We start from the raw sequence: 10,459 nt of genomic DNA, 5'->3' as shown, positions 1-10,459 counted from the left end.
CTTGTGGTATCCACAGAATACGCACAGCCCCTCGTGGGAGGAATTGTTGGCACACTCCATCAGAGATCTACCTTTAAACCTGAAGAAGGAAAAGAAGCGAGCTACGCAGATCTAGACCCCTACAACGCTCCAGTACAGGAAGTGTATCATGCCTACGCTGAGCCGCTGCCGGTAACGGGGCCTGAGTACGCAACCCCAATCGTCATGGACATGTCAGGGCACTCCACAGCCTCAGTTGGTCTGCCCTCCACATCCACTTTCAGAACTGCAGGGAACCAGCCTCCCGCATTAGTGGGAACTTACAACACTCTTCTCTCCAGGACTGACAGCTGTTCCTCGGGCCAGGCTCAGTACGACACCCCAAAAGGTGGGAAGCCAGCAGCTGCCCCAGAGGAACTGGTGTACCAGGTGCCGCAGAGCACCCAGGAAGCATCAGGAGCAGGAAGGGATGAGAAATTTGATGCTTTTAAAGAAACCCTTTGACGGTGGTGCTGCTTTTTACAAAGCATCCATTTAAAAGCACATGGCTTTTTAATTCTTAGTGGTAGTAATAGTAGAATGTATTACGTATCTGTCACTAAAGTGGTTAGGGGATGTGGTGACCGAGGTACAAGAAACTACTTGCCTTGCCATCTTGCTTTAAAGGTGTTCCTATGTGGCACAGTTACTGCTTGCCTGTTACATTTGAAACATCCTGTTTGTTACTACTGTAAAACACTATTTTTAATACAGAAAAAGCTCCCTATAATGCACTTCAAAGAAACTGAAAATCACTGAGTATTTATTACCAATGCTGCAGGTACATTAATGAACTTGAGATGGTTCTGTAGGCCTTGCTGGCAATAATGCATGGTACTGTTCTTGAAATATCGAATGGCTTGAAATTCTCTCCTTGTGAAGGTGGGTACTATCTTGCTTTCCTTCTCCTCTAATCCTGTATCACTGTCTGCATTCTTTGTTTTTCCCTCACAGCCATCAGTCATTGATAAGCATTGTTCTAGCTGTAGCCATGTGCACATCTTTGTATTTCCCTAGGAAGGGGCACAGTTAGAACAGCCTGCCTTGCAGTGAGCTGGGCGGCCGGCTTCTTGTTTGATGACACTCTTAACAGTATTAACTCCTCATGGTACAGGAGGACATGGTCTCACCTCTGCTCATCCCATCCTGGACCCCTAGTGGCCTTGCTCCAACCTGTGTTGATAAGTGCTAGTGGCCTCCTTTTCAGTAAGCCGTCACAGGAAGCCAGTCCTTTCTGTCTTTAAGTAGACTTTTCCACACGGAAATGGGAAAGAAGCACACCACAATTTAGAAAAGCTACAGAGGGAATCCTCTGCATCACTAAAGTAATATGTAAATTACTTTAGGGAAGAAATTAAAGGGAGAGTAAAATTTAACCTTCTTTTCTTTATTTACACAAACAAGCCCAAAAACTTGCAAATTTTCTGTGGATCCCAAGGTATTTTATAATTTTAGTCAAATATTTTTTAATTTCAATTTTCTTCAGTAAACCGTTATAAGAAAAGGCAAATCAACATGAGCCGGGTCTGATGGTTCAAGCCTGAAATCCCAAGTAGCTGTGAGGCTGACACAAGAGGACCCCAAGGTCAGTGATTTATAATCTACAGTGTGCGTTCAGATTAGCATAAAATAAGGGATGAGGCTCTGTTTCAGTGGTCTATTGCTCGAGTACAGCATGCGTGAGGCCAGAGGTTCAATCCCCTCTACTACAAAAAGGGCAGCATGCGTTCTCCGGGTCTGTGTGGTTCTGCTTCCTGTCTGGGAAGAGGCTTAAGTGGACCTTTGTGTCAGACCTGGTTGACAGAGATGCTGTAGCAACAGAATTGTGCGCCATCCTTCCCAGCAACGTACCTGTCAGTGCCTGCGCTGCACTCACTTGAGGTATGGTAAGTTAGACATTGTAGTGGATTAACCTGTAGGCTGGGAACGTAACTGAAGCAGCACGTCGGATGAAAACACAAACTCTATCCCTCTCCACAAATGTGCCCGTAGATTTAGAGTACACACGGCCGTCAGCTCTACGTGGTTTCTCAGCTCGTTAGATCTCCATCCAGGTTCTAGAACTGCCAAACCACTAGATTCGGAGAGTGGTAAACTATGTATTGACGATGCTTCCTCCTGCAAGTACATCAGTGTTTCAAAAGTTGCTCAGAAACTGTTTCTGCAGGCTCCCTGCTACCTCCTCAGATGACTTTTGTTGCTTTTATTGGAATTTGCCTTTTTTTATGCAGAGTTTGAGACACAATCTCACTCTTGTTGAAGTATCAGTGTACATTTTGTTTCGAAGTCATGAAGCAAAAAAGCACAGATGTTGAACTTGTACAAAAACATTTAAGAATGTGTAGGGCACATGATGCAGTTGTCCCCTTTCAGGTGGGAACACAGTAAACCATTTGCTGTTTCATTTTTATTCATGCTCAGAAGGCAACGTGGACTTTTCTTTAAGACACATACCCGTTGGAAGCTTTAAGAGACTCTTGAAGTCATTTTCCCAAAGAAGCCTGCTATTTTGTCTAACTGTGTCCCAGAACTGTGTAAGAACAAGGTGAGGCCATGTTTGCTGATATGATGCACATTGTGAGACTTGACTCCTATTGCCACTGTGCTCCCCTTGAACTCTACCAATGGTTTCCAGAAAAGACTTTTATGTGTTTTTCCTTTGCAGATAGAGCTGAGCCTGATTCAAATGATTTTTTTTCTGGTTTTGTACTTTTTCTTTAGCTTTTGTATTATAGATTATCTTCAGTTCTTAGTCACTTACATGTCTGGTAAATCTTTGGAAGACAATCAAGTAAAATGTGAAAGTCCACTTTTGACCAAACCCCTTGGTTATATTGTTTTGCTTTAATTCTTTGCTTGAAAAATATTCAATACTTAAGTCACTGTGGCTTACTGGGTTTTTCTTTTCCTGATAACACGATTGACTATAGAAATAGAGAGACGGCAGTGTGGCAAGTACAGCCTTTGGAGGTTTCAGAAAATTACACTAACTTGGCTGTCACTTGATCCTTGGAACCAGCACAGAGAGTGTGAATTCTGGTTGGCATCTTTATGAGATGCTGTTTGTACATCACAGTATTCCTGTTGAGGGTAACAGGACTAGCCCAGTTATTTTATTCATGTTTCACTGTTTGCACTTTCCATTGAACAATGGGTTGATTCACGTAGAGAACGTATATAGTCCTTACAGTTACTGTGTGTTCTATGTGTCTGCTTCTTCTCCCCCTGCCCTAGGGCGGGAGCATTAAGTGGTTGTAGCCACAAAGCTGCGGCAAGGAAAAGTCAGAGCTTCCATGCCTTGGCTCTCTATATTGTCACCTGAAGAGCAGCAAAGGGGAGGGGAAAAACAAGGCAGACAAGACCACTAGAGAGAACCCAGAGATTATGGGGGCACTGGAGGTTCCAAATCCTCCATGGAGAACTGACAGGGCTCTGTAAAAAGAAGTCGTTAATTCTGTTGGGTTGAACTTGAAAGTCCTCGAACTGCAAAAATCTAGGGAGTTGGATGGTTATAGGGTATCTAGGTTAACTGTGGCACCAATCTCAATTAGACCAATTTGTGTGTAGTCTCTCTCATTTTTGGCACTGGGAATGGTGAAAATAAAATGTATTGAAATACAGAAGTGAAAATAGCTCGAGTGTCAGTGATATTCTCCCAGAATGTATTTTTCTTACCTCGGCATGTACTGTAGTCACTTGATATTTGTATATGTTGCTAGAATTTAGGCTGTTGAAATAGTGAGATTCTAATGTGTTTTTAATAAATTATATATGTATATATATGTGTGTGTGTGTGTGTGTGTGTCTTGCTCAGATTATCTGGGTTAAATAAAACAACCTTGACATCATAGTCCAGAAAATGCCAAATTCCTCAATGTTGACAACAGTCCCATTTTATGACCAATATTAGAGTGGGCATAGCATCATTTCAAAATACTCGAACTAGTTTTTCCTCCCCTGGTCCCCCTCCCACCATCCCTGTTGCCAGCTCCACGATCCTCAAGCCTGCCTTATTATGGAAGTGAGTCTGGGCAGCCCAGCTCTGTGTGGCCATGGAGTAAGGGGGAAACACCCATAGGCATGTAGTCAGCTAGTACCAGCGCCCCTTGCCCCTCCAGTGAGGTAGCTGAACACTGACAGCATGAGCTACCCTCCAATCCCTCCTACCTACAAGCCGGCTTCAGTATCTCATTGATTCTGACATTTCATTCTATACTCTTTAGGGAGGAGGCCAGTAACACCAGCAGTTCCAGTAACACTTCCTGTTCACTCTCCTCCTCCCATTCTACCCCCAGTAGCCTTTGGTTGTGTGTACTAAAGGTCGAAAGGTGGAACTTTGCCTCACAAGCTACCGTTTGTTTACGTTTCATCAGACTTTTCTCTCATGTACCTGAATGACCTACTGAATGTTTCACTGAAGGCAAAATTTAATCATGCGAAATATGACATTTTCCCTTGCAAATAAACAAAAAAAAAATCTTAAGGTTTTATTTGCATTGTTTTACTGTTCTAATTTTCTTCAAATAAACATTTAAGTTTTCTTGAACAGTTAACACTGACACACACCCTTCATCCAACAGAAAGGCTCACCTCTGAGTTCAAATCCAACCTAGACTACATTGGAGTTTCTAGGCCATCCAGAGCTATATAGACCCTGTCTTAAAAAAAAAACTTCTTAATTTTAAGAAACGATGCTGTAGGGTGCAATGGCACATGGCTGTAATCCCAGAACTTGGAAAGCTGAGGCAAGAAGACAAGTTCAAGGCCTGCATGGGCTACATAGTAAGAACCTGCTTCCCCACACCAAAGTCTCAGGATGCATCGTGTGAGAGTGCTTTTCTAACATGGACAAGGCTACCTTTACTCCCTAACAGGAAATTATTACTGCTTTAATTAATTGCAGAGGAAACTTAATTAAACCGCTATGGATACCATGGACTTCCACAACCAGGCAATTCTGGTTTCCTGCCCCTGGTTCCTGTCACATGCCTGGGAGTAACCAATCTTAATAAGCATCTCAAAATGATATGTGACTGTCAGAATAAGTGAAGTCAGTTAAATCGCCTAGAACTCTTAAGATGAAGAAACTTTGAAAAGGTATTTTAAAACCCCTCAGAACACTAAAGATCATATTTAAAAACAACATGATCAAAACATGATCATTACATATTTCCCTGATATCTTAACTAAAAATCTTAGTTTTTCATAAATATATTCACAGAAATGTAGCTGATGGTTACAAATCACCAGGCAGCAACAGACCTAATATACACAATTATTTGATAAGTTCATTCAATATATTTAAAAATAAACTAAAATTTGCAGTACAAAAATAAAACTAATACTGTTTAGCGTCGTCTTTTGAGTCTATACGGTCAATTTTGAGTCAAGTTGATCACCATTTTTTTCTTTATAAGGTTCTTTAGAAAGAGCTGTTCTGCAGTCAGATTGTGATACGCATTCTGAAAAAGAAAATGAAATAGTTTTGTCATCGATCCTACTCTCCAGACATTATCAAAGTAAGATACTCTAATACTCTGCATGGTACAAATTTCCCATAATAAGCGCAGATGTTAGTGACAAGTTACATGGACCCTGCTTGCTCGTTTTTGCTCGAGAGTGTCCCCAAATATCACTTTCCATCTGAGTTGTTCAGAGACTAAAAATTTAAGTCAGATAGCACCTGGAACTGGGTTTCAAAAGTTGGCCTGGAGATAAGAGCCCATAAAACCTAGGTTGGTGGGTTTCTATCAGGATTTCTTTTAGCCCAGGTCGCTCACACCTCTGTGTAATAGGACGTTAAACTCCAGATCCTCCTGCCTCCACCTTTAAAACAACACTTCTGAGCCTGCCATGGTTTTCCAATGCTTATCCTTCCAGCTGTGTCACAGGGTGGGGACTCGGGAGGATCATAAGTAGAGGACAACCTGGATTACAGGGAAGATCCTAGAAGACATTTTTCAAAAGATCTAAGATGTTAGCTCAATGGTAGACTATTTGCTTAGCCTTCATGAGTCCCTGAGTTCAGTTCTTAACCCTGCAAAAGTACTAATAACTCTGCTCCAGGTGTTTAGCCTAATGGCTGACTACTTGCCTAGTGTGGTATACCCCATTAGTGCAGTTACTAGCCCCACAACTAAAACATCAAAACGTGTCTATTGATATCCCCAGGAAGCTGCTTCTGTATTCTGTTCTTGTCTCAATATTCTGTAACTGCTGTAAGAAACTAGGGGCGAGAGAAAAACTCAAAATTTATTCCAGGCTTAAAAATTTGGTCTCCTGTTAGAGGAACAAAAGATAGCAGTAAAGTCCAACATGAATATCACTTCCCCAGCTCTGAGGTATTCTGGGATTATTCAACAGGACTGATTTCATGAGCCATTGACTGACACTTTTATAGCAAATTACTCATTTCACATGTTTTAAACAAAACATGTTTGTGTCACTTGTGATGTATAATTAATCTAAGAATTCCAAACCTAGGATATTCCTTCTCATTCAGAACTTGACCCTCAGGATCAAGTCCGGCAGTAACAATGTTGGACCAAGGGGACCATGACCTGGTAAAGAGTCACTGTCTAGGTGAAGTCTTATAGAGTTAACATGCTTCTAGACCACCTCGTCTACCTAACTAAAGTGTGAGCATAATTACTATGACCATAGTGATGATTTTGTGGGTTCATGTGCCTCAGACACACCGGTTGAATATATTTAAATACTGTTTAAAAAAGAAAGAAAATCTAAAATAAGACTCAGTCCCTGTTGGGGGTTTGGTGAAACAGCAGATACCATGAAGCTCTCCAAAGAACCCGAGAGCCGCAATTTAGAGCCTACTGCGACAGGAAAATGACCACGAGACCCAAATCCTACTTTCAGCCTCTGGGAGCTCAAGAGTATGAAAAGGAAACGCAGGCAGCTGGAGACAAAACTCAGGTGGTAAAGTGCTTGCAGGTACCTGAGTTCTACTTCCAGCACATGTGTGAAATGCTAGGGGTAGGGACTTTGATCACACTTGTGATCCCAGCACTGGATTGGTGGCAACAGACTGATCTCTGATTGGCTGGCCAGACAACCTACACCGCAGTAAATTCTGCACCAGTGAGAGACTTAAGGAAACAAGATGAGCAGTGACACTTAACCTTGACCTCTGACCTCCAGAGACACCCACACATGTACGCACCTACAAACATTTACATTTTTAAAGTCAGGGCTTTTTTTTTTTTTAAACAGTCAAAATAAAGGAAATTACCTTCTTCATCAAAGACATGGTGGCATTCCCATAGTAGTGTAAAGGACTGTCTGGTGTGTAAAAGTTGTACTTAAAACCAGCAAGGTGCACTTCACTGCATATGTGAAACGCCAAGGTGAGAGCGATAATTCCCGTCGTGGGGTGCTTGGGTTTCTAAGGAGAAATCAGAAACTTAGAAATACAAAGAAGCTGCCTTCTCCCTGAACTGTTGGCTGCCCTGGTCTGATCAAAACAGATCTCAAAACATAAAGGGACAGTTTCAGCTATCATTATGTCGGAAGACTCAAGCCCCAGAGAGAACACATTTCCTCTGAAAAGGGCATTTGCTATGACAGAGATCTTGGAGAGTCTGTAGAATGAAATCAAGCTGCCATTTTAGCTCCGAGGGCAGCTGTAAAGAGTATCTTGCTGTGTTTGAACAAAGATGAAGCATCTGGAGTCTAGCTCCTCTGGAAAAGATAAAACCTTTGGGGAATCCAGAATATCAACAAAACGTCAGGAGGGTCTGTTCCCTGATTTGTGCACTCATGATCAACACTGTTTCTCTCCCTTGTCCAGACTTTGAGATTCTTACACATTCTTACACACTCCCACAATGGTGTGTCATCCCCAGCACCTGCAGGAACTTCTAGCACTGAGCTAAGAGTCACTTACTGCGCTGGGAGGCAGAGCAAGGCAGATCTCTTAAGTTTGAGGCCAGCCTGATCTATAAAGTGAGTTCCAGGGCAGCCAGGGCTAAACAGAGAAATCCTGAATTGAAAAATGGGGAATTGGGGAGAGGGATTGCTTCCTGACCCAGGGCTATACAGAGAAACTCTGTGTGGAAAAATGGGGGGTGGGGAGCGATGGGGGGAATTGCTTCCTGATAAGTGTATACCTCTGGTATTTTGTGTTGACTCCAATGTGCTTGAGACAATTCTTATCACTCTTAAAAGCTACATCCTTTACCTGTAGCTATTCTGTGCACAAGGCTGCTGACCAGCCCACTAGTCAGAAAGGTCTTGCTGTACAACACTGAAGATGAGTTTGTAAGAAATGAACTATTGGCCATTCAGAAAAAAAAAAAAAAAAGAGTCTGAAGGCTGTATGTGTAAAGACAAAAGAAACCCAAAACACACACTTCTCCCTTAATGACATTTTCTTGCAACCTGAAAAACATCAGATCATATCCATTTGGTATCCAATTTCATGAACACATCTGTAGTCCTAAGAAAATACCATCTGAGCCATGGATCTTGAGACTTTCTGAAAGTTCTCATGTCCCTCTACGCCCTTGGCTGGATGTTTAGTTTGAAACCACGTGATGATATATACATACCTGATCTTTGGGAAATACTCTGGGAAAACGAAGCAGTTGAAAAGCTGCTTCTCTGATAATATATGGATCTAATATTCTGATTTGGTATTGTTTATAGATCAGTTTTAAGGCCGGTTTCTTCCAAAACCCATCAGTATTCTGAAATAAAGGACAGAGAAAATGGGATATTGTGAATGTATTTTACTTTAAAGGGGAAAAAATATTGAACATAAACTGAACCTAAATAGGTTTGCCAACTTACTATTTTTTTACCTATCAGTATTTCCATCAGCCACCTTAAATCCTGTGGTTTAAAGACAACGAGAACCGCGGTAGTATTGGGATCATAGTGACTGGGGTCTGAAAAGACAGACTCTGGATAGAAAAGCCTGAAGGTTGTCCTTTTCCCAACTTCCTCTTCATGGCCTAAAACAGGACCGTTATTCATTCTGTGGGTAGTAAGACAGCATATACAGGATGAGTGGAGTGCAAGCTGTTTCATCAAGCTCCAAGGCTTCGGAACTGGACAAGTGTCAGACACTCCCGCACTCTGGAACCCCAACACAATGGATTAATAGTTTACAGGAATGACAAGGGAAACCATTCCTTCTCACGAGACAGTCATCTGTATTCAAATACTAATTATGACATCGGTCATTCAGTCTGACCTGCACACGATGGAAAGAAATGAGAGTATAGAACCACACAATTGAAATTAGAAAGAGACCTCAGTGGATAACCACACATAGCTACTTTGGACTTACAACTTAATGGCCTTGAGTTCTTGAGAGAGTTCTGTGCCTACAGGCTATGCCAGCCTACACTACGTGGATGTGTACCCACATGACTGATAGGCATGAAGAGTCAAATTTGAGTTAGAGTGAAGACGCACTGAAATTGTGTTCCAGGCTGGAAAGATGACTCGGTGGTTAAGAGCATTTGCTGTTCTTCCAGAGAACTCAAGTTCAGTTCCCAGCACCCACATGCTGGTTCACAACTATCCCTAACTCTAGTTCTAAGGGATCCAGTGCCTCCTCCTGGTCTCCAGAGTACCAGGCACACATGTATTTACACACATGCAGGCAAACACTCATAAAAGTAAATCCTTGCCTTTTTTTTAAATATTCTGAAATTAACCCCATGAAAATTCTATATCACGCTCGGCACAATTAGAGGAATGCCTTTTGCTACAGAACTAAAAAACACTACAAAAGATCTGCTGCTGGATCACTGTCTGTTCAAAGCCAACGTTAAACACTCACTGAGCATACACCACAAAGGCATTCTATTAAAAAATGTTTTGTTTTTTAAACAATGTTCCCCTAGGAGGATAAATATTGTTTTACCCTTTTGCTACCAACTCTGAATAATACAAGACACTTGGGGTGGCTTTCAAAATGTACCCATGGTGTTTCCGTACAATGACTGGCCAAACTTCTAAAAATTGTCTGAGTTAAACATCTATAAGTGGGAAAAGGGATGATTCTAATTGTTTTATAAATTACCACAACTTCTTCAAACTGGGTAATAAAGAGAAAGTAAGATATCTTGCTATGCAGAAATCAGCTTGTAACTCAGAAAACCTCCAGAGGCACTGCCAGGCTTCCCAGTGTGTGGCCACAGTGGCTGCTTAAAGCCACTACCAATATACACGGGGGTAGGGAGAGTGGAAAGGGAGAGAAGATGGGAGGGGAAAGAAAAGAAGAGAGGGGGAAAGAAGCAGAGGGAGAGGGGAGGAGGGAGGGAGGGAGAGTATTACCCAGATAAGAGCTTTACCTCCTCCTTTCCATTCAGACAATAGAGCTAGGAAAGATATTTCCCCTACACTATGTATCACACACTGTTGGTAGCTGTAGCCACAGTTACCGTTATTACAGAAAATGAATCACCCTTGA

At 42.0% G+C, this 10,459-nt stretch overlaps 2 protein-coding genes across 10 annotated transcripts in view; one reads left to right on the top strand and one right to left on the bottom strand.

The window, feature by feature from the left end:
• Window positions 1–763, top strand: part of Dcbld2 (discoidin, CUB and LCCL domain containing 2) — a 54,423-nt gene extending 53,660 nt beyond the window's left edge. Inside the window, exon 16 of the mRNA NM_130419.2 lies at window positions 17–763. Coding sequence (NP_569103.2) covers window positions 17–483 — 467 coding nt within the window. The 3' untranslated portion in view covers window positions 484–763. The remainder of the gene's footprint in view (window positions 1–16) is intronic.
• Window positions 764–4,503: 3,740 nt separating this feature from the next.
• Window positions 4,504–10,459, bottom strand: part of St3gal6 (ST3 beta-galactoside alpha-2,3-sialyltransferase 6) — a 60,831-nt gene continuing 54,875 nt past the window's right edge. For 8 of the 9 annotated variants that reach the window (XM_063270565.1, XM_006248210.5, XM_006248209.5 and 5 more), the window contains 4 exons: window positions 8,827–9,013; window positions 8,586–8,723; window positions 7,268–7,420; window positions 4,504–5,480 (listed from right to left, as the gene is read on the bottom strand). In XM_063270565.1, coding sequence (XP_063126635.1) covers window positions 5,394–5,480; window positions 7,268–7,420; window positions 8,586–8,723; window positions 8,827–9,013 — 565 coding nt within the window. In that variant the 3' untranslated portion in view covers window positions 4,504–5,393. Of the gene's footprint in view, window positions 5,481–7,267; window positions 7,421–8,585; window positions 8,724–8,826; window positions 9,014–10,459 lie in introns of those variants that run through there. The other variant, XM_039088388.2, reaches the window with a different exon arrangement.

The sequence above is a fragment of the Rattus norvegicus genome, chromosome 11 (assembly GCF_036323735.1).
Source record: "Rattus norvegicus strain BN/NHsdMcwi chromosome 11, GRCr8, whole genome shotgun sequence".
Lineage (NCBI taxonomy): Eukaryota > Metazoa > Chordata > Mammalia > Rodentia > Muridae > Rattus > Rattus norvegicus.
This window is presented reverse-complemented; position numbering and strand designations above follow the sequence as displayed.